At 44.4% G+C, this 24,392-nt stretch overlaps 1 protein-coding gene across 2 annotated transcripts in view; it reads left to right on the plus strand.

The window, feature by feature from the left end:
• STX8 (syntaxin 8) overlaps positions 1 to 24,392 on the plus strand; it is a 242,609-nt gene that overhangs the window by 61,723 nt on the left and 156,494 nt on the right. For both annotated transcript variants that reach the window (XM_028534387.2, XM_036033004.1), the window contains exon 6: positions 7,839 to 7,931. In XM_028534387.2, coding sequence (XP_028390188.1) covers positions 7,839 to 7,931 — 93 coding nt within the window. The remainder of the gene's footprint in view (positions 1 to 7,838; positions 7,932 to 24,392) is intronic.

The following is a 24,392-nucleotide window of genomic DNA, read 5'->3' on the forward strand; positions in this document are numbered from 1 at the left end:
TTGAGGTCTCCCAGTAGATAGTGGATTCATTTATTTCTCCTGGCAGCTCGATCACTTGTTGCCTCATGTGATTTGATGCCCTGTTATTAGGCACATACACATTAAGGATCACATCTTTTTGGAAAATTGACCCCCTTATAATTATATTCTGTCCCTCTTTATGCCTGATAACTTTATTTGCTTTAAAGTCAGCTCTGCCTGAAATTAATATAGCTAATCCTGCTTTCTTTTGATTAGTATTAGCATGGTATATCTTTTTCCATCTATTTACTTTGTTTTTAATCTTCACCCAAGGATATGTTCACTGATTTTAAAGAGAGAGGGAGGGAAACATTGATGTGGGAGAGAAACATTGATTAGTTGCCTCCCATATGCACCCTGACTGGGGATCAAACCTACAACCTAGGTATGTGCCCTGACCAGGAATTGAACCCACAGTGTTTTTTTTGGTGTACAGGAGGATACTCCAGCCAACTGAGCCACTCGGCCACTTTTAATCTATATGTGCTTTTATATTTAAAGTGGGGTTCTTGTTGACAACATATATTTGGGTCATGTGTTTTAATTCACTCTGACATGCTCTATTTTTGAAATTGATAGTTTTGCCTCTTTGTTTCAATCTGGGTGCCATTTATTTATTTATTTTTCTTGCCTTGTTGCCCTTGCTTCAGACTCCAGTACAGTGTTGAGTTGAATAGAAATGGTGAGAGCGGATGTCCTTGCCTTGTTTCTGATCTTAGAGCAGAAGCATTCATTTGGAAGCCAGGTATTATGGGTTTGTCTTTGATTGGTACTAGATATTTTTGTATTTCTAGAAACATTCTTGAGATTTTTTTTTCCTGGGATGCAGTTATTTGGATCTGCTTTGTAATGTGGACCAGAGCCATGTTTACCTGAGGGCGGGTGCACCCATTGTCAGTGGCTGCATCTGGCCTGCTACCTGTTTCTGTATGGTATGTCAACTAAAAATGTTCTTAACATTTCTAAGTGGTTCTAAAATAGTCAAAAGAAGACTATTTTGTGACTGCAAAGATCGTATGAAATTCAAAGTTCAGTGTCTGTAACTATTATGGGAGCCCAGCCATGCTTATTTATTGCATCTGTGGATGCTTTCCTGCTACAGCCCCAGAAGTTAGCAGTTGGTCTTGAGACTGTATGAACCACAAAGCCTAAAATATTTAATATCGGGCCCTTTATAGAAAAATGTTTGCCGACACCAGTCCAGTAGTATTTTACCCTACTACTGAGCCAAACCATTCTGAGCACAGACATACCTTGGGGATATTGCAGGTTCGCTTCCAGACCACTGGGACAAAGTGAGTATTGCAATAAAGTTGGTTGTCATCTTTTTGTTGGTGGAGGGTCTTGCCTTCAATTTGTAAAAAAAAACCAAAACACAGCATCTGTGAAGTATAATAAAGCGAAGAGCAATAAGATGAGGTGTGCCTGTCCTCTGCCTTGTGAACTGTGTGGTGACCTGGTCAGTGGGAACAGGAACTGGGTCCAACCCTGTCTGAGCTCAGAGGTCCCTTTTAGGTGGTTAGTTTCCTCATGTAAATGCCCCGACGCATACTCAGCTGAAGCCTCAAGGCGGACCCTGTGCAAACCTCCGGTTTTCTCTTTGTGCTGCTCTCCCCTCTCTGGTCCCCGGCCCTATATACTCTAGGCCACTTGACCTATTTGGATTCTTTTCAACTCAGGGATGGCCAGCTCCACCTGGGTCCCTCTGTTCCAACACCACAATGGGCAGCACCCTCCAGGCTGCTCTGGGGTGCTCTGGGGACAGTCACAGAGCTCATCTCATTTGTTTCCCAGCTCTCAGGGGTCACCTCCCTTCACTTCCTGAGGCCTGGGTCTTGAAACTGTTGTTTCGTATATTTTGCCTGAGATCCTGTGTATGTGTGTGCACGTGTGTGTGTTTCCAGTTTCTAGCCAGAAGTAAATCTAGTCTGTCTGTTCATCTAGCCAGAAGCAGAAGACTAATTCCATTGTGAAAATATCCAGTAAATGAGACACCATGCCTCCCTTATACCTTCAGTTCTACATACCTCTCCTGTTACCATGTTTGAAGCAAAGTGAGAAAATTCAGAGCAGTGCAGCTTTACACATAGAACAACTTCCATTTGCAGTGCTTTATTGGTCAGATCCACGGTTCCTGAAAAGCATTTCTTGCTAGATAATACTAGTGAACTTTCTGGCATGGCTGCTTTTTGCCGGAAAAAGCTGTTTTGAATTAGGAAATGTATTCCTGTCATTGAGAAGGTGCTACACTCAGAGACTGCTGTAGTTTGGGTGCGAGAGGGTGCCACTTTCCAGTTTTTGTCAGTGAGTCTTTCAAACAGAGCGTCCTTGTTGAGATGCCCGCCCTTCGCAAGCCTCCTGGCCTTTGGGGTTTGTTGGAGGGTGGGGAGATGAAGGAATGGAGGAGAGTGGCAGCACATACTGTAGGTCCATTTGTTTTTTTACTTTTGCTTTTGTGTTTTGAAATGCTGTGTTCCTCTTTGCTGTCCTAGCAAGTTGATTTTCAAGGATAAACACAAAAATGGAAGTAAATCTTTGCACAAAACCTTATTAGTCTTTTCTCTGCCTCAAGAGTCTTGGTGATGGGCTGTGGTTGCCATGGCTTTGCTTCATCGTCAGGTCCTGCACTGGGTAAAAAGAAAGAAGCACGAAGGGTCCTTTCCAACTTTCCTTTGCCCATGGACTCTATTAGCCTTTCTGTACTTTAGTCAACCCTTAGAAACACTTCAAAAATCATCCTAAAATAACAATTTATTGGCAGGACATAGACTCGAGGCAATGAATGCCTTCCTTTCCCAACTTAGAGCAAGGCCTAGTTACAGCCAGTTAGCCAATCTTGGCTTCTGTGTTACTGATGCTGTAATTTGAGGCACAGATGGACATTAGGCATAAGATGGGCGAGGTGATGGCTCTAACTAGAGACCCTCGGAAACTCCTGAGGTTGAGCAAAGGCAGGCAGCCTTTTGATTAGTGTAGACCCTTGTGTCGAGGTGATGGCAGACCTTGGGGAAGGTGCTCAGAAAGAAAGTTTTTGTTGACATAGTTTCTTAATTAACCCCATCTATTCTTAACTGTTATTTTATAGATTTTTTTTCCTAGATTCTAGCAGAAAGTTGCATGTTAGTTCTAGATTTAAGTGTCCCTAGACCTCTAAATATTTCCATGTGAAGCGGTGGTGGGGAGGTGGCGAGCCACACTCTGTTTTGGACAGGCAAATCTCAGTAGCTGATCTGTGCACACTTGCCTCACAGCCTCACAAACAACTTGTTTGGAAGACATCCTCTCTTATATCTGCCCCCAGACCAGGAGTTCTTCACTGAGACCTCAAAACAATAAAAACATCTACTCTTTGGATCTTGCTCTAAGGACCTTTCCATTGTGGATAAAGTGATTAACTTTTCCTCATTTGATCTGTACTCCTTTTCCAGAGAGAGCTTAAAAAAAAAAAAAAGGAGATTTCCCATTGCTCTTCTGGGCACTGGGCAGTTTAACCTCAACTGCTCTACTGCCTGAGCTCAGAAGGTGTCTCATATTGACCGGAAGCCCTTTCACATGTCTAGCAGAGACTGTATTTCTAGCAGAGACTATACATGTCCAGCAGAGACTAGACAAACCTAGAGGTCCCTTTGGTTATTCTTTGGTCTAAACATCATTTGTTACGTACTTGCTCAGTGCCAGCAGTTGGGCTCTGGATTGGGGCAAAGACACAGGAAAAGAAGACGCAGTCCCAGCCCTGAGGGCTCTTGTCACATGCTTAGCAGGGGCCTGAGGCTGCAGCTCCTAGAGCTATCCCTCAGTTTTACTTACTTGTTAAAATGTTGATAATATTTTGCTATTGAAAATTTCAAACATATAATAGTAGAGAGAGTAAGGTAATGATTCCACTTGACCCATCAGTTGCTTCAGCAATTGTCACCTCACAGCCCATCATGTTCTACCTGTGTGTCTACCCACCTGCCTGTCCCATGGGTTAATTTTGAAGCAAATCTTATATGTTATATCATTTCATTGGTGAATATTTCAGAATATATTTCTGAAGTGTGTTTTTAAAAGATAAGAATTGATTTTTAGTAGGGAGTAGGGGGGAGAAAACTGTACTTGAACAATGATTAAAATTAAAAAATAAATAAAAAAATAAAAAAGAATTGATTTTTAAAAATTGGGATTTTTCACCCTTAACAAGTTAACAATTCCATAATATAATCAAACATCCAGTGTTCAGATTTCCCTGATTTTCCCATGATGTTTGCTTTTGTGGGTTTTTTTAGGTTGTTCACTTCAGGATCTGAATACAGTCTGTACATTGCAACTAATTGATGTCCCTTCAGTTTCTTTAATAGATAGGTTCCTTTGCCAACTCTCTTTTTTTCTTTGCAATTTCTTGGTTGAAGAAACTGGGTCATTTGCTGTGTAGTTTCCCATCATCTAGATCTTGCTATTCGTTTGCCCATATATTAAAATATTCCTCTGCCCCACATATTTTCTGTAAATTGGTAGTTAGATTCAGTGGCTTGATCAGAATCGTTTGTTATTTTTGGTGAGAATACAGTACGATGACTGTCCCTTTCTTTTTCATCTGTAGTCACCAGATAGGCCTCCCACAATTACATGGTATTTGCTTAGAAGGTGGTTTTTCTGAACATCTAAAGATAGAGCAGCTCCAAACACCTAATTATTCCAAAGGGATTTTCAAAAAATGATTGCATTCGTTTTCTAGCCTGTCATAATAAGTTAGTATAAATTGAGTCACTTAAATACTAATCCGTTATCGAACGGTCTGTATGTCAGAAGTGCACTCCGGGTCTCACTGGGCCAGGACCAAGGTGTGGGCAGGGTAATGGAGACTCCAGAGGAGAAGCCATCTGCTCGCCTTTTCCAGCTTCTAGAGGCCGCCAACATCCTGGACCCGGGGTTCCCTTCCCCAGTCTTCAAAGCCAGCCGCTTGTATCCTTCACATCCTTCTTCTGTGTCCCTGTGATTGCAACTGGGAAAGGTTCTCTGTTTTAAGGGCTCGTGATTACCTAGTGTCCACCTGGATAATCCAGAACAATCTTCCCATTTCAAATGCCTTAATCTTAATCACAACTGCAACATTCCTTTTGCTGAGTAAGGTCATATATTCTCAGATTCCAGAGACTAGGAAGTGGGCATCTTTAGGAGGCCATTCTTCATTTCACAATGGTCATCCATTTTTAAAAAATTAACATCATTATAAAATTGAAGGATGATTAATAGAGTGTGGTATGTTGCAGATGCTCTGTTGTGATATAATGACTTGGGATATTTGATAGGGTAGGGCAGGTTACAGTAGTAAGCTGTTAGTTATGACATCATAGTTTTGCATGGTTCTGCATGACTGTCTGCAAGGCTCTTCATTGTTTGTATCTGTGCAAGTGGCAGCATTTCATTTTCACTGTCTCTAAGACAACTGTATCACCTGCCTTTAGAAGCACTGCTTTAGAACTTGGAGACACCCTGGTCATCAGTATCATCATTGCATGCTCAGGATCTCAGTTTTCTCAACCACCTGTGTCTTTGGATTGTGGAATAAAAATTTGTTATAGCACTTAAGCACAGTGAGAAGCTGCTGTGTTCTTATAGAAATGATCTGAGTGGAGCAGAATTTTAAGCCCTCTTTCTGTTTTGCATTAGACACAGCTTTTAGGTAGTTTAAATGGTACAGTGAAGCAAGATCAAGAAAAAACTACAGTGTAGGCATTTCTCATTTCCTAGCCTGTGTCGCTCCTAGATAAAGCAACTCCATAACTTTAATGATTCTTTTCCTAATTGGAAACTGTAGAGGAATCGCCTTTCCTCTTTTAAATCATTTTACCTTTTAATTCATGTTGACACTTGACCCCCAGTCCTATATATACAGGCTATTTTGGGGATGCATTTGGAATTTTACTATAATATTGGTCATCCTACAGCAGTACTAGGTTGATGATAGATTTATCTTGGAGGCCTTCCAAGAGGTTGTTACTAAAGACCAAAAGGACCTCATTATAAAGAGATTTTGCTGTAAAATGGTCCCTTAGAATGATCCCTGGAGAAAGCAGGTCATTTGTATAGTTTAAAAAATACGTAGTGTCAAAAAATGTCACTAAGGGGTCCTTACCTCACACCATTAGTTTAAATAAATTCCAGATGAATTAATGAGTTAAGTGTAATGGCTTATTTTCATAAAAAGATTAGGAAAAATATAAGTAAATGTTAACGTGATCTTGGATAAGAAGACCTTTGTGATTTCTGCTTTTGTAGATAAGCCTTTATGTGAATCAGTCATTTTAAAAGGCCTGTCAGCAAATGAAGCCACAACTGGCAAGTTCACCTCATCTGACATACATACTGCCTGGGTAGAGAGAGTCCTTCAGTTCAGCCTCAGGATGCTCTCCCGAGTGCACCTGGAAGCAAAGGAAAAATCTCTTACAAGGAAATTCCCAAGACTACCTAGTTAGAGAGACAAAGAACAAACCAATATCAGATTTAAAGAAAAGACTTTGAGTAACTTGAGTCCTTTTCTCTTTAAATTTTCAAAATCTAGAAGAGCAATACTTATAAAAAATGCTATTTTACCCTTTATTGTTTTATGTCCTTTTTTTTACTTAATAACATATGGGCTTTTTTCAGCATCAAAATATAGACAGACGACATTATTTTTAATGGCTATATAGTGTTTTATTATATGACTTTATTATGTTTTTAAACAAATCACTGTATTTGGTGATTTGGATAGTTCCCAGTTTTTCAGTATTATAAATGTATCAGTGTGGGTCCAATTAGGAGAAACAAAGTTGAACAGAGAAAGTTTAATATAGAGAATTATTAACTATAATAGGGAATTAGAGTAACAATTTCAGAGGAGTGACTGCTGTGCCACCAAGCTGGTAGAAGTTGCTAGCTTCTGCCCTCTAGGGTGCCAGGGAATACTCTGCACCGGCAAGTGTTGGGCTGGAGGCACTCTGCTGTGAAACTGCCCGAGGAGAGGTGCATTGGCAGAAGCTGCTGGCCTCGGGGCTGCTGGCCTCGGGGTGCTGGCCTCTCACACTGAAGAAGCCGCACGTTCTGCGGGTGCCCGTCAGGACAGCAGACGGGAGGCAGGAAGCAACACCTTTTCCTCTGTGACGTCTCTGCCATCCCTCTACTGACTGAGTTGGCAAAGGAAAAGATATTGGATTCAGGTCCATTCTCAGACCAGCACAAAGGGGTCAATTTGAAGAAGCAATAAATTGATCACTAGCACAGGAAGCAATGTTTAAAGGAATGTCAGAGTATATACGTCTTACATACTACCTGAATGTTTTCTTACATACATTCCTAGACACAGAATTGATAGATAAAAGACAGGCACAATTCACTCTTCTAGAAAGGGGTATTAACTGTCCTCCCGTGACATAGACTTAGGAGCATCACACTTTAGTTAACCTGGGTATGAGCATTCTCTTTCATTTTCATTTCCTGTTTGCATCCTTTGCCCATTCTATAGATTGGGAGATTAAGTCTTTCTTATTGATTTGTACTTGCTCTTTATGTATTAAGTATTTGAAAGTTTAAATGTTTATGTAGTCAAATCTTATATTCATTTTTAATACTTGAAATTTTAATTCATGTGGAAATCAGGTTAAGGATTAAGGTAGGTATTTAATTTTTTCCTCTGTTTTGTTCCAATAATGTTAACTGTTTTCTCTCTCTTTTTCGGACTGATTTAAAATGTTTCCTTTATCACATATTGAATTGTGTTATATGCCTGGATATATCACTGGACTTTACATTGTTTTCCTTTGGTTCTCAGTTGGTTGTTTTACTTTTTCTTTCAGAACAGGACGCAGGCCTTGATGCCCTTTCTTCCATCATCAGCCGCCAAAAGCAGATGGGGCGGGAGATTGGCAATGAGCTGGATGAACAGAATGGTAGGAGTGTGTCTGAGATTGACCAAATTTGCCATTTAGTGCGAATACCAAAGGCTTGAGTGTTTTTAAATGATTTTAATGTTACAAAACATGAAAAGTGGTTTAATATCAGTGGACTATTATATTTAACGCAATTGAGTGTGGTTTGTGGCAGATTCAGATTGTGGTTACCAAATACTATGTAAAGAAATTTGATTAAAAAATTTCCAGGTCTCTGGAGCAGCTTTGGAAATGCTGTGTTTCATGACGCATTTATTCCAAGAGCTTTTCTTTCTGTGGAATGTGGTGAAATTGCTCAGTGCGTTCGTTGTACATGACATGAGGCCCAGAGAGTCTATGGGGACTCTGTCGCCTGCACGCCCAGTGGGCCTGGCTCTTCTCCCGTCACAGATACTGGGTTGCAGGGTGAGAAAGTTTATTCAGGGCGTGATGTGATTAATCTGTTTGAAGAAAGATTGATTTTCAGTCCATAAGTGGGATGGCTTGGGAGAGACAGAGCTTTAACTGGAGAGCATATCTGACAGGCTCCTGTGCAGCAGGAGGAATGAGGGAGAGCAGAGGGAGGCAGGGGACTGATGGGCACAGTTGGGGGGTCGGGAGGGTCACTGGTTGGTGAGTGCAGAGTGTGAATCCAGGTTAGACATGCCCAGTGAGGGAGCTGAGTTGAGGAGTTGAGTAGATGGTGGGAGACATGGTGACGGAGCTCACGAGAGTGACCAAAGATGATATGTGAGAAGCTGCAGCGAGTGGTAGTGTGTGACAGTTGAGTTTCAGTGAAGCTCCTACTACGTGCTAAGCTCTTGCTCATTTTATTTAATCAACACCACGAAGGCAGTATTATCTCTGTTTCTTAGAGGTGAGGCTCAGAGTGGCTGAGGGGCCTCCTAATACCGCATCACCTACACATGACGGAACTGCAATTCCAACTGAGGTCTTCTGAGTCTAATGTGACTGCCTTTTCTACTGAACTAGCTTCCTCTCTGAGGAAGACAAAGCAGGGAGAGAAAATTAAAAAGGAAGATGTTATGCAGTTTTAGCTTTTGGTGATAGTACCAAGGAGGCTCGTGAAGGAACAGCTTTCAAGTGAAGCTGTCATGTGTGAGTGAGTGTGGAAGCCCCAGGAGGGGGCAGACCTTGCTCCGGAGGGTGGGCGGCCCCTGTCAGAATTGTGCAGGTAGTACCTTTCTCGATCTCTATGAGGAATGAGATTTGTTCCCCCAGCACTTACTATTCCATTTCTGTGTCATAAATAAATAAATAAGTAAACAAATTCCATCTATCATAAGTAAATAGATTAATAAAACAAATGGAGAGGGTTTGGCGGGAGTGGTGGGGAGTAAACACAGACAACTGTAATTGAACAATAAAGTAATTTTTAAAAAAAACGAGTGGAGAAACTCGTCATGTCTAAAGTCCCAGTAGAGGGCTTTATTAGTTTAAGCACAGAGAGGAAGGCAGTTTAGTCCTTTGCCTGTTGGTGCTAATTCATGTATTTGCATATAATTCAGTTATGGTCAGTTTCTTCCTTGAAAGACAATCTTGCTGAGAATGTTAGCTCTGTGGAAAATCTGCCTGTCATACGTATAATTGTTCTTCATCCCAAGGAAATTTGGCCCATTCAGTGGGCCAGACTAGACACAACGCCATGCTGGTGAAGCATGCCCGCCCTGCCCGCCCTGTGATGTGCTTCCACAAGCCACTATACGGTCACCTATGGGACACGGTTATGAGCTGATGGTTCATTCTTTGGCAAGGTGACCTGGTAACTTCCCCGATGACATTACCATACGCTTTTCCCCACATACGCAAGCAGTCATACCAGCATGTCCTTATCTTGTCTTCTCTCTAGTCCCATAGTTATCATATGACTGCATATTAGAATCACATGGGGAGCTTTTAAACCTCCCGAAGCCCAGGCCAAACCTGAGTTAGTTTCCTATTGCTATTCTAACAAATTATCACAAACTTAGTGGCTTAAAACAACAAATACTCCCTTACAGTTCTGAGGATCAGAAGTCTAAAATCAGCTTCACTGGCCTGAAATCAAGGTGTCCCCTCCAAGGCCCTAGGGGGAGAATTCATTCCTGGCTGTTTCTAGCTTCTAGAGCCTCATTCCCGGCACCCCATGCCTGTGGCCCCTTCCTTCATCTGTGAAGCCAGCACCATAGCGTCTTGTTCAGTTGTCACATTGCCTCCTGTGTCTGTCACATTTATCTCTGCCTCCCTGTTATAAGGACACTTGTAATTACATTTAGCCCCCAACCACATAACCCAGGATAACCTCTCTATCTCATATCTTTAATTAATTAATTATGATTTAAAATTTTTAAATTACAGTTGGCATACAATATTCTATTAGTCTCAGGTACACAACATAGTGATTAGATATTTATATAACTTGTAGAGAGATCACCCCGGTAAGTCTAGTTGTGCAGGGTAACCCACCCGTTACCCTGCACAACTAATACAATATATTTTTGCTGTACTTTACATCCCTGTGACTGTTTTTATAGCTGCATTTTACATCTTACTCCCTTCCCCTTTTTTATTCTTAATTTATTAACACATCTGCAAAGTCCCCTTGCCATATAAGGTAACGTTCGCCGATTCCAGGGATCAGGATGTGGGTGGATATTATTCAGCCTACCACGTGCTTTTCTGAACTTTCAGCATGAAAAGTGAGCTGAAGGGCTCTGACACACCTTGTGCTGGTAGTTCACTGGTAGATACCTGAAGTCGGTGGTCACTTTGTGTCCTTCGGGGAGCACTGTCGTTATTTTCCAGCCTCTTCAAAGAGCACGTGGTCCCCTTGATCCCAGCATTGATGCTGTGCGGACACGTGGTCCTCCTCCTCACCACATTTTCTGTCAGAAAACAAGGAAAGTCTCAAAGATCGACAGAGACATAAAGAGGATTGGCCAAATTTGGGATCTTGGAACATCAGAAAGAATGACGAGGACTGGCACCCACCAGCAGAGGGTCGTGAAGCAGCTGCTTTGTCCACCAGAACTGCACCCCTGCGGTTCAGCTCGGTGCTGCCCTGAAGGTGTGGCCAGGGCCACGATGGGGCCTCAGCAACTCTAGTCAAGTCAGGCCTGTTCATGTTCTTGCTCATGTTCTTTTCAAAAGGCCCTGTCCTCTGGAGCCTGAACTCCAGGGGATTTCCCAGTAAACCAGCCCCGCAGCTCTTGATTCTGGAACAGCACCTGGGGAGTCTGTGCCCAGCCACCCCTGCAGTTCACCTGGAACGGGAGGTCTCCCTCCAGGCACTGGCAGTGCTACCTACCAGCTACTCCTTGTCCTCATTAGGTTTGGTCACTGGCACAGGGACAGGACAGTTACTGGTGCTGGTCAGGCCCTTTTTAATTCTATATGAGAAGATTGGAAGCTGAATGTCTAAATGGATGCTAATTTGACCCTTCAGCTTTGTGGTTATGTTCTAAGTACACTGTATTTTGTTAGTCAGGTTTTGATACTGGATTCCAAAATGGTCTGGTTGGCCTTTTTCTCAGCCTATTGTTTTTGTCATTTAAGGGAAACCAAGAGAATGATTCAGTAGGTCAGGAAAGTGAATAGAGCTATTTACAGCAAAAGTGGCCCTTCTCTAGTGTCCCAGGTTCCCCACCACCCACTCGGGGCACAGTCAAAATCCAGATGGGGCTGTTCACAACACCTATGGGTATAACAGCCTTTTTGATTGTGACAGAAGGAATAGGGGCTGATTACTGTCCCAGCAGGGGTATAATTTTTATCCTCAGAGAGTCCCTCAGTTTCTGCAAAAGAAAGTGGCTGACTCGGCCCTATTTCTGAGGAGCCAGTGTGCCCATTTGAAACCACTAGCCTGACTGCAGTCCCTGGGAGGCCACCACAGGGAAAACCAGCTTCTTTTGGCAACGCATGGAAAATACCTCGCTTGCCTGTGCACACGTGTGCACACGCAGCCAGGTCTAGAAGGAAGATGAGGACGGGGAGGCGTGGAGGGGGAAGTGAAAGGATGGCGTTAAAATGTGATTGGAAGGGTTTCTGGCTGTGACTAGGCTGGCAGATGTGTATGTATGTAACTGTGTCCGTCTGTGCATGTGCGGGACTTATGTCTGTCATGTGAACTTACGAAGGGCAGTATAAAAGTAGAGTACTTAAAATGTATTGTCTCCACATATTCAACAAGGGCACTGGTTCTCCTACTTGTCAGCACAGTGAAATCATCTGGGAAGCTATAAATGATATTGAGACTTGGGCCTCACCCTTCGAGATTCTGATTTGATTGGTAAGCAGAAGAGTATCCCCCTGCCCCCCCCCCCCCAAAAAAAAATGTCTGTGTGCTGGAATGTGTGAATATGTTAGATCACATGGCCCAGGGGCCTCAGGCTGCAGATGGATTGAAGGTTGCTAAGTCAGCTGACCTTAGGAAATTTATTCTGGGTGGCCCAGAAATTTTTTGTGGGGGCCCAGTATAATCACAGAGGTCCTTAAAAGTGGAAGGCAGAGGTAGAAGTTACAGTTCGGAATGATGTGATATGAGAAGGACTGAATCTCTTGTTGCTGGCTTTGAAGATGGAAGAGGGAGCCACAAACCAAGGAATGCCAGCAACCTCTAGAAACTAGAAAAGGCAAGGAAATTTAATTTTCCCGTACAGCCTCCAGAAAGGAATCCAGCCCTACTGACACCTGGTTTTAGCCCTGTGAAACTAATGGCAGACTTCTGAACTTCAGAACTGTAAGACAATACATTTGTGTTTTAAGCCACTAGGATGGTGGTAATTTGTTACAGCAGCAATAGAAAACCAACTCAGGTTGGGTCAGTGGTGGGCATAGTTACTTAAGATCCCTGGCTGGTAGATGAACCACCATTTCAAACATTGCTGGTTGCTGTGCCAGAGTAAGAGAGCTCAAGAGGGTCTTGTTCCTGCAATCAGGTGCGCTGGCCCAAAAGCAACGTGTCAGTTTCATTCACGTCTCATTGGTCAGAGGTAATCATGTGCCCCACCCAACCACCAGGAGGTATAATCATACTAACAAATCCTGTTGAGGAGGGAGGAGGACCAAAACTGTTGCTTGAATGGCATAAGTGAGTATCAGAGGGGCAGTATTTAGCAGTTAACAGCCAAACTGCCTCTGGTATGTATTAGCTACGTGACCTTGAGCAAGTTACTTTCTCCGTCGTAACTTTCTTGTCTGTAAAATGGGGGTTTTAGTGCCTATTTTACAGTGTTGTTGTGAAGAAGAAATGAGCTGATATGTGTGAAGCCCTGGGATGGTGCCTCACATGTTGTAAGTACTCTAAAAGTACTTTTTATTATTAACCCTACTTATCCACAGCACAGACTTTTGGTGAAAATGGTAGACTGAGCTGGAGGAGGAGTCCCACCATTCCCTCTTCCTAACCCGTGGGAATGTTGGGTGAAGCCCAGGGTTGGGCAAAGGCAGGTTTATAGGCATTTGTGTGGAAAATAATACTATAATTAATAAATAATAGTATGAGAATAAACTCTGTGTTTCATGTCCTCACAAGTGTAAACCTCCTTTTGCCCACCCCTGTATTTTTAAAAATTGGCTTCCAACTTTTAGCTGAGTGTGGAAGCAAGACAGGGAGTTCTCAGGTGTTGGAAACACAGGCACAAACCGTGGCGGCAAGTGGAACTGAAGTCTGGAGGCCCTCGGAGAGCACTGAAGCAGACCGGCCCCTCCAGGCCTGGCCTGCTCACACTCACGCAGGGGCGGGAGTTGAGGCTGCGGTCCCTGAGCTCTGAGAGGGGCTGCAAGTGGGCTCTTCACACAGAGCCAGGAGCTAGGAATTGGCAGGTTTATGGGAAAACTGATTCCTCTCTCCCCGTCCACGAATGAGATGCTCAGTTAGGCCACCCACCTTGGGCCATGGCCACCCTTCTATTTTTAACATGCATACCTACGTTTACATTTTTTTAATAACAAAGTGAAAAGCAAATAAAAATCACTGAATAAATCAAGTTTAGAATTCTTAACCCTTCCTTCAAAGTCCTCATCTTTCATGTTGTTTTATAGTCAGTATTTTATCTAGATTTACTAACATGTTTTACTGATTTCTGTTAAAATTGTTGTAGCCATTCTACTACTCAGCTTTTCCAATTGTTTTTTTTTTTAACATTCCCTTCTGCTCCTTGCATTATCTCTGTTTCACTTGATAAAGTTTTGGTTTGTTGATCTCAGTTGTTCTCTTTCATCCCATTATGGGCTGAATGAGGTCTCCTGAAAATTTGTATGTTGAAATCCTTACTTCTGAAACTTCAGAATGTGAGTATATTTGGAAATAGTGTCTTTAAAGAGGTAATTAAGCTAAAAAGTGACCATTAGGGTGGGCCCTAATCCTGTATGGTGGCTGGTGGCTGTCCTTGTAAGAGGAGGAAAGGAGGACACAGACAGACTCATAGGGGAGACACAGGGGAAGATGGTCGCCTTCAGGTTAAAGCGAGGGGCCTCAGAAGGAACCAGTCTTGCTGACGCCTGAGCTCAAACGTCTGGCCTCTAGAATTGTGAGAAAATAAACCTCTGTTGGTCAAGCCACCCTGTCTTGGTATTTGACATGGCGGCCCTAGCAAACTAGTACACATATTGTGGGCTTTTCCTTACATATCTGCTAATTCTTTGTCCATGACGTATTTATGAATTAAGGACCATGTCAATGAGTATAGGCAGCTGACATAGGGTTCCTTTGTATTTAGGTAGGTTTATTTACCCCAAACGAACTTTCTTGAATGGGTGAACTGGTTATGTACTCATGGTAAATGGGCAGGGAGGCAGGTTTCCCTTTAGGGTATGTGGTTAGGTAGAAGCAGATACAAGCAGATTCAAGATCCTGTGTGGTAACTCTTACCCCAAAGTTACACAGGTAAGGAGAACTTTAATCTTGGGGTGACATCTTTTATGCAAGGTCTGTTTAGAAGATGACCAGCCATGTACTATGAAAAATAGAGACATTTGTTGAGGAAGATACAAGATACAAGGAACATTGTATACAGGACAATGATGCCTCAGTCCCCTTCAAAGTAGGCACCTTGGGAACTCACACAGTTCTCCCAATTGCATTCAGCTGCCCCATTGTATTTTCCTGAATGCCATTGACAGTCTGAAATCTCTTCCCTTTCAAAGTTGATTTTAGTTTTGGGACAAGCCAGAAGTCTCAGGGTGCCAATCTGGGCTGTAGGGGGACTGAGTCACCTGGGTGATTTGATGTTTCATCAAAAATCTCTGCTCAAGATGTAGTGCATGAGTGGGTGCATTGTCATGGTGAAGCTGCCAATCACCAGTTGCCCATAGCTGCGGCCTTCTGAGTCACCCAAATAGTTTCTGTGGACAAATGTTCAAGCTTAGTATAAAATTTGATTCAGATTCACTGCTCTACTCACTCAGTCATTTTGAATGTGACAGCTGCACAGCACACATACTCACTCGACGGGATCTACCACCCCCACTGACTAGTACAGTGAAGTCGTCCTTGTTCACACATGTGTGCATAGCAGTCCACTCTCCTTGTCTGCCAGGTTTCATTGATGTTGGCAAACTGTTCTCTTTATATTAACAATGGCTGGACTTTTTCCAGACAGACCTCATGTATTTTATTTCTTTTCTCCACTGTGTCTATCCTAGGGGCTCTCCTATTGACTCATTTGTTAGCCTGAACACCAGCACCCTGGGCACTGCCTAGGCAAGCTTTCCTCCTCTCTGGAGAGAGCTACTCTGGTGGTTCCGGCCTGAAGCCACAACTGCAAACTGCAGTCCACACAAGGTGGGGTAAGGGCGCACTGGCCTGGCTGCTCTGCAGACAACGCTCCACTCAGTGCCCATTCTTGCCTGACAGCGCTTCTTCGTGGGCCCTTGTTTTGGCTCCCAGTAGCAATTGACTCCAAGCTTGGAGCCTCTCCAGGGTTCTATCGGGAAGAAAGAACTCCTGTCTATATCTCTGATGATGTATTTAAAGTGGCAGGGGTTTTTTTCAGTTTTTGTTCATTTGTCAGTACAGTCCCAACTGTCTTTGTTTTTTAAGAGAGACTTCAAAATGCTCTGTTTACTGACAGGCCTCCTTCATGTTTTCAGTGCCTCTGTGGATTTATTCTTTCAAAAATACCTTTACTGGCAATTTCATTGTGTTTGGGAAGGAGTGGGGCAGCTATGTATGCTCAGCACTTAATATCTTGAGCTCAAAGTCTCTTAATGTTTTTTATGAGGTCACAGTATCTATAGAAATCATTTTGCTGAAGCAGCTGGTGTTCTGGAAGCTTCAATTAAATAAGCTTTTAATATAGTCTTGTTCTCTAGGGCTCCAAGTTATCATCTGATGTGATTATAGATGAATTTGCCTAAAGATAAGACAGATGCAGAAGGTGATTATCTTGCAAGCACTGATGGTATTAAATACAGGTTGATGTAAAATGAGTTCTTTATGAGAATATTCATTACTCATCTCTAGGAAGGGGTCAGTTTATAGTAACAAGTAGTAGGGGGTCGGGGGAGAAAGTACACCAGCTAGTAATGGCCATTGTGTTGTTCTAACAATTGTTGGGCACCAAGTGGGTGTCCACTGGTTTAACTCAATTTTTACCCCACTTACCATACTTGGAATTCATGTCAGATTCCCCAGGTTTCAGGGCACAGTCCCCAAAGACTGCCTTGCTTTCCAGTGCCGACAGCAAGTCCCCACTCTCCCTGAGCACTCCTGCCTCCCTGGCTGCAAATACAGGGTTCCCACCGTCCGACCCCTTCCGTATTCAGTAATTTGCAGAACAACTCCCAGAGCTCAGGAAAATGCTATGATTGTGATGACAGTTTTGTTATAAAGGATACATTCTGGGGAAGCCAAACGGAAGAGGAGCAGAGGGCAAGGCCTTGGGGGAGGGGTCCCCATAGAGTGTCCACATCCTCTCCAGGTGTGTCACCTCCCCAGAGCACATCAGTGTGTTCCCCTACCCAGAAGCTCCCAGAACCTCACTGTTCAAAAGTTTTTTAGAGACTTCATTCATAGGCACCATGGGTTAAATCTTTGACCACTCGAGGAACCCAGATTCTTTGAATCTGGGGAGTCTGCAGAAACAATACTCAGACATGCACACAGGGTTTGCCCTCTGGCTTTGCTGCTGGCTGGCACTCTGCTGATGAACCTGGGTTGGGCCCACTTTGGGTCACAAGGACTATTTCTCCCTTCTGGCCTAGTGCCTCCTTGACCCCTTTCTTCCGGGCTTGTATCTTGGTCTTCACCCTGTCCAGTCTGAGAGGCCATCTAACGAGAAAGAGGCAGGAATTTTCTAAAGGAAAAGCTGTGGAAATGGTTGTCAACGAAAAGGGCATTTATCCTTAGGTCCCAGGACAGCTGGCCTGGTGACTCATCAGGCTCCCTTTCCCCTGGGTCTCACCACAGTTCCTGTTTGAGTTCCAGGAGGGAGGACATCCAGCCAACTGCAGCAGCTGAACTGCAGAATGACGCAAAAAAGCAACCAAAAAGGAGAGACCAAAGAGAGTCTCAAAGAAAAGGCCAAAGCAATCGCAGCTGTGAAAAGCAGGTCACACTGGAAGCTTCAGCTCCTGCCACTGTGGCCCAATGACAATATTTTGCCTCCTCCTTGGTGCCTTTGCAGGAAGGGGAAACCTGGGGCTCTTCTTGGAGGCTGTGCCAGGGTCCTCAACACCACCCCCAGGTTTGGTGATTTGCTGGAAGGACTCAGAAAACTAAGCAGATCCTTACCTACTCATATAACCCCCAAATCAATACTTGCTGTACTCTTGCAGTTATTCCCGGACATGTGTAACGAGGTAAAAAATTTGAGTGATCTATTGAGTGCATTCCCAGCCAAGGTCAAATAAGGCAATTCTGTGCCTTAGTTTTGCTCTCATGCAGAGATGACCGAAGGATGGAGACTCCTGCTCTGGGCCAGTTGGATGGGGTTTGAATCCCAGTTCTGGCTCCTGCTAGTGGGGCGGCCTCAGGCAAGTCAGTTTATACTTCTGAACCTTATTTTCTCTTTTGAAAAATACAGAAAATAGAATCTACCACAATAAATTGTTTTTTAGATTTAAGATACGGTCCATGTGCAATACATATGTAGATACATGAAAATAAAATGTACACCCACACACATATACACACACATGAGGGCGGACACACACAAAAAACAGGAATTATCTCCTGGAGGGCAGGCCCCTTGTACCACAGGCTTCCCCCACTAGGTGAGTGTTCTAGGAACCCATCTGTATCAATGTACCAGCTGGCGGTGTTGTGAGAGGCTGTGTTTGGCTTCAGTGAATTTTTTTTTGAAGACTCTTTCAGCACACTTGCCCATTTCATGCTGGGTGACTTACGAGCACACCTGCTCACACCACGCTGGGTGTCCGGCAGTTTTTGACCAAAAATGGCATGACCGCCCTGTCCCACCCTCCTTATTCACCTGATCCCCCGTTTAGCAACTTATTTTGTTTGTTTGTTTCCCCAGATGAAAAAACTCCTCACAGGGAAATATTTTGCCAATGTGGAAGAGGTGAAACAAAAAGTGGCAGAAGCACTAAAAGGCATCAAAATTAACGAGTTCAAAAATTGTTTTGAGCTGTGAAAAAAAGTCTCAGTAGGTAAATAGCATCAAATTAAAGGTGCCTGAAGTTTAAACATGTAAGGATAAAAACACAATTGTTTGTAAATAAACTCCGGATTCCCGCCCCCCCCCCCATACCTATTTCCCTTAGTAGCAGTGTTCATGGTAGCTCTATAGGACATAAGTACTGCAAGTAACGAGAACCGATTCTAGTTCTACTCCTGGCTATAGCTTGTTACAGGGACAGAATACAAAGCAAAATCAGCCAAGAGAAAAAGGACATGGGGTGAAGTTCAGAGAAAACCAGGCACAAGCTTCCAGGGGGCCTCTTCCAATGGAGCCCCACAGGATGCACTTAAATCCCCCAACAATACGATATGTCCACCCCTCTGAAACGTTGCCAGCTGGGGAAGCTCATTAAAGACCCAGGGCCCAGGGTGTCCGGAGGCTATCTATCAGTCATGAGGGCGCCCTCTCCTGGCACGTGCCCAGACTCCAGACGCCCAGAAGGAGAGCAGGTGTTCGGCATCGACCGTGCTGTTTGTACACTTTAGGAACAGTGGCTGCTCTTATCAGCTCATAGTGGGAACCCCTGCCAAAGTCAAGTTCCCAAACGCCCAGCCAAGAGCCAACTTTGTAAGTAGGCCTTCTAAGAACAGCAATTAGGCCTGCTGTGTTCATTCTTCTCTGAACAGAGGTCTGAACCAACTATGATTTATTGATCCTGTTATTACATTTCCCCAGGATTGAGGGTCTGTGAAGGATTAGAACACTTGATTCCTGAGAAAAGCAGGCGTGTGCCCTTTAGAAGGGAAGGGACACCACAGAAAGTAAAAGCCACTGAAGACAACCTTGATCTCTTCACAGTTTCATCTAGAATGTTTGGAGGCCAGTTCCATTACTGAAGACCTTGAGCTGAGCTTGGTTTCTCTTTAGGAGACTCAGAGAATGTGCTTTTTTAAAAAAAAAAAGTGGGGGGAGTTTTTTAGCATATGGGGTGGTGAAAAGGATTGAAGAACTTTGGTAATAAAAACCAAAGCAGCAGGAAGGAAGTGGTCTGATTAGAACCAAGTGCTTGGGCAGGGAAGGACAGCACACGAAAGGAACTGAAGTTGCTGAGCAGGAGTTTCACTTGATTTAGAACCCTTAAAGGAGCTCGGGCGGGAGGGAATGCGGCCCCGGCCGTTTGTGTTGGGCAGGGACACGGTGTTCTCTTTCCATCCGGACAGCACTGCCAGGAAGCACTGTGAGGGCTGCGATAGAGAACTGTCATTTTATTTTTATTATTAATACCATTATTTTAACTATTTTAAACCAATCCACTTTAGGAACTAGATTGAGATGCAAAGGTAAAAGCATTCTGTCAGTCAGGTTGGTTAGCTTGAAATTGATAAACAGAACTTGAAAATAGTTTTTTATTGTATAAAGAATTAACAGCTAGTCCAACAGCTAGTATGTGTACAGGGTAGGCAAAAGTAGGTATACAGTTCATATGGAAGAGGACATGCAGCTTATGATTATTACAGTAGCTTCATTAACTCAAAGGATGTCCCGGCAGCGCAGTGCACTCAGGTGCAGTGTTGTTGGTGCTCCAGTTGGCGGCCTGCGTTATTCCCACAGTCTGGCAGTCTATGGGCTGTAGTCAAGCACGCTTTGGCACAGACTTCTTTGTAAACCTGCTTTTGCCCACCCCTGTACATATAATGAGCCTTCGAGTATACTTTAGTGGTAAATGCTGTGTGCCTATGACTAAGTGTTTATGGGAAATATGTTTCAGTGGGCTCATGGTGAGACTGGGCTTGAAGTAGCGCTTTCAGACATAAATTAATGAGGTAACTGTATTCGATGTTCATCTTATATCACTTGTGTTCTTCTAACCTAACTAGCTCCACTGCAGTTAGGCCTCTGTTTTCCATGTGAAGGAAGAGAGAAAGATCTGGAGCATGTGTGTGTGTGTGTGAGGGGGGTAGAGAGAGAGGGAGGAAGTCACACAGACATGAGCTTAGACTTAGATTTGGTTGGGAATCCATCTGATGGTCTAGGAGTTCAAGCACATTTAAATACCAGGTAGCATACCATACTGCTTATGCTGCTCCGGGGAATTTGTGGGCTGACCAGGTCACTCCGCTTGCCTCACTGAGAAGTCTGTTGTGTTTCTGTAGCTGGAATAATGCGGAAGACCAGCCCAGGCTGAGCTGCTCACTCTTTTTCTAAGTTGAATTTTAAAGCCCCATAGAGTATGGGTCAAATAGAAGAGGAAAAGTATACCAGGCTAATTAGGAAAGCTTTTTTCCAGTCTCTTCATTTAACTTGTGCCACTTACCTTGAAAATTGAATCTCTTTTTCTTATTCATAGTGGCATTGAATCACAGGTTGGCCTCTCTTGGGAGCACACGCAGGAAGCAGTTTAGCACACAGGGCATTTATTAGGGAGCACCTGCGGGGTCAGCACCTGTGGGAGGGAGGCCATGCAGGCAGGGTAGGCAGGAGAAGCTGAGCCTGAGACAGCCTCGGCCCGCCCCCATGGGAAGTTCTAGGGCCCAAATGGTCTGTCAGAGTTGGCCCATGTTGACTCACATATCTGGGCCCTGATACCTCCCTCTTGATCAGTCACTGAATATGGAATACCGTGGGAAGAGCCTGTCCTTGGCCGGACAGCCCTGTGCCCTTGAGTCCATCCTTAAGGTGGCCAACGGCCTAGAGCTGCCTGCTGACGGCATGCCCGGCAGCCGGGGCAGAAAGTCCTTCCTTGACAGGAGAACCGGGTGGTGCCTGTCCTTTGGGTCCATCACACGTTGGGTCGGTGTTAAGCATTTGAAAATTGTTAGGTCTGTAGAGGACGAAATCAGTGGGTCAGATGGGACGTGAGTGAACCAGAACACATGTCCCTGGAAATGATTGGCCCGTACCCAGTATTTTCATGAATCCTTGGAATTGAATCTGTGTATTGTTTCTCCCCTGTTTCTACCCATAGCTTTGTTATCAGTTGGGGTAAAGTGTGGAACTGTGTACCTTTTCCTTACCTTTTATACTTCACTGTGCATTATTGTGGGCACTACATATTTTAGGGCCATCTGTGTTTAAAAACTATTATTCAGTTATAGTTGTTCAAAAACAATTGGAATCTGTCAGCACATACAAAGGTTTCTCTTCAGGAACTTGGGAAATAGCAATAAAAAGACTCAGACCAAATAGAAGTGATTGTTTGCCTCGTGTTATATGCACCGATGTTCTACTTAACCGTGTGTTCAGCGCCCCACCCTTTTACTTTAAAAAAGAAAACCTATCAGACTCTATAGTTTTATTCTTTTAAAAATTTCACAGACTGGTCATTCTGACTACCAACTAACTAAGGGAAAAATGGAATGAGCAGATTTTTAACTGGAGAACAGTAAACTTCTCCACAAGAAACCACTTGAAGAACCAAACTCCCAGTTCAGATGGAAGCAAAATGGTTTTCCTTAGGAATTAGCCTTTATGCTGTGTCTACCTTTCGAAAGAGAACAAAGTACCTCCTTCTCAGAAGTGTTTTCTGGCATCTAACATCAACTCAAGAGCCATTCTGAACTGAAATTTGGTCAGTAGTGGGGCTGGTAGTTGCTGAGCCGGGTAAAAGGCCCTGGACAATACTGGGGCAGGCGGGCGGGTCAGAGCCGGAGCCCCGGCTCTGCAGTCCACAGCCCTCCTGGGCCCGGAGCCGCTGGGCAGGGCCGGGTGTGGGGGCACCACGGCTTCCCCCTCTCAGGGGAGGGGTGTCCTGCTTTCAGAGAAGCAGGAGCAGGTAGATGTCCCCGTTTGGGACACTTCCAGGGTTTTTTCCTTCCCCCTCCTCTCTCCCCTTTCCAAAGTGAGCCCTTCTGCAGGAAGATCTCATCCCACAGTTGATCGAGCACACTTCCCACTCCTCAGGGGGAAGGGGGTCTGCCTCTCGATGTCCCCCAGTCACAGGGAGGTGGTGTTAGTGGGGGAGGGAGTGGGCTGGGAAGCATCTCTATCTTTACTTTTGTGTGAAATCTGGATGGTGGGACTGTGTTTCACTCCCTAGAGCCTGCTATGGCATAGCCTTAGCGATGGATGAAGCATGGGACTCGGGCAAATTACTCCCCTCTTCTGTGTGCCTCAGTTGTTTCATTTTTAAAGTGGGCAGGTAACAGAACTCAGCTCCCAGGGGTTGGTGAGGATTAAACAAGATAAAACACAAAGAGCACACTGCCTCGCATATATATATTCAGCGATGGTCATCACCATGCCTTGGGGAGGTGGTTAGTGAAGGTTCACCTCGAATGTTCAGTTGAGATTCCCCTGGTTCTCACGGACCACTGGGCCCCACCACTGTCCTTGTTCACCCCGCTGGGCCAAGGGAGGTGGGGCGGAGGCGTGCTGGACACAGGTCTGTGCCACTGTTGTTGCCGACCAGTGTGGGATATGACACCATTGTAGCTCCTAGGATGGAGCTGGCCGGGACTCTGTAGTGCCCTGTCTGAGTTTTTATTGTTTTATGTAGCATTTGAAGCGCTGGGAAATGTCTCACCAGTGCTCATTCACATGCTCTTTGTTGAACTGTCACAATGTTGGTCCCTCTCAGCAGCCAAAATGTCTTTCACCTTGGAAGTAGCACTTAATTCATCCCCTATGGTGATTAATGAATATAGTCCGCTTTGGAAATAGGTGCCCAAGGTCATAGTTTCCAAGACCATCCTGCTCAACCTCTGCCTGTTCATGTTTTAAGACTTTTCCATCTAATTTTCCCAGATCTTTTTTTTTAAAAACCCTTTCCTATGAGCTTCAGAGCATGAGAAAAGGGCTAAAGAATATTGAATAGTATGGTGGCTAAGAACAAAGGCTTTGTTCTTTGGAGAGACGCCCACCCCCACCCCATTCTCTAGCCGTGTGACCAAGAGCAGTTGACGTCATGTCTCCACGCTTCTTCCCCCCTAGACTGGGGATGATAACCCCGACCTCCCCCCCAGACCAGGGATGATAACCCCCTACCTTACAGGCTGTGAGGGTGAAATGGCAGCATCACGTGTCTGCAGAACTCAGCACGGGAACTGCCCCCAGCCAAGCCCTGGGAGCCCTCAGTCCGTGGCAGCCCCTGCTGTTGTCCCAGTGCTCAGATCCCGCAGAGCGCTATTTAGTTTTTCCCGCTCTGTGATGACAGGCGTGCTGCTTGAAGAACTGTTTGAAGTCGCCGGTTTGAAAGGGCCGTTTCTCCAGGTGATCCTGCACACCTGTGATATGGCCGATCTCAGGGTATAAATTTCTCCGCTGCACAAAATTTCCTTTTCACCACGCACAGTTCATTTCTGATATTAGTCACTGAACTTGGAACCTTCTGGTTTTGATTGGCCAGTCAGGGTTCACTGAGGCACATTCTTTCCCGAGGTTGCTCCATATGTTCAGGAAAGGGAGTGTTCGTGAGCCGCGCAGGCAGTGATGTAGACACGAGGCCAGGAGACAGCAGCGCGCTGCCATTTCCAGCTATTCCGGGCGGACAACTGGGCAGGATGATTAATATTTTAGCATCTTTGTTCTTTCTGTTTAGTTATAACACTAGGGCTGTGTAAATCACTCTGAAAATAACACGCCTGACATTTCTCCAGTTTTAAAAAAACAACAACCTGGAGCAATAATCCTCTGCCTATGACTGAGAAAGTGTTTTTGGTGAGAAAGGAGAGAAAATTGCTTGACTTAAGGGAGAAGAATAATTCTGTATAGCTTCGTGGCGCAGAATATATTAAAACCGAAAATGCTCGAAGGCATGGCCGAAAGTGTGTGTGTAAGAGGCTGAGACTGGCGTGAGAGAGCGCCGAGGTTCTGCGGCTGGCCCCCGGGCCTGGCTGCCGCACTCGTTTGGAGCATTTCTTAGACGGCCACTTCCGACTCCCTGCACTTCAGACACATACTT

Source organism: Phyllostomus discolor, chromosome 8 (genome assembly GCF_004126475.2).
Source record: "Phyllostomus discolor isolate MPI-MPIP mPhyDis1 chromosome 8, mPhyDis1.pri.v3, whole genome shotgun sequence".
NCBI lineage: Eukaryota > Metazoa > Chordata > Mammalia > Chiroptera > Phyllostomidae > Phyllostomus > Phyllostomus discolor.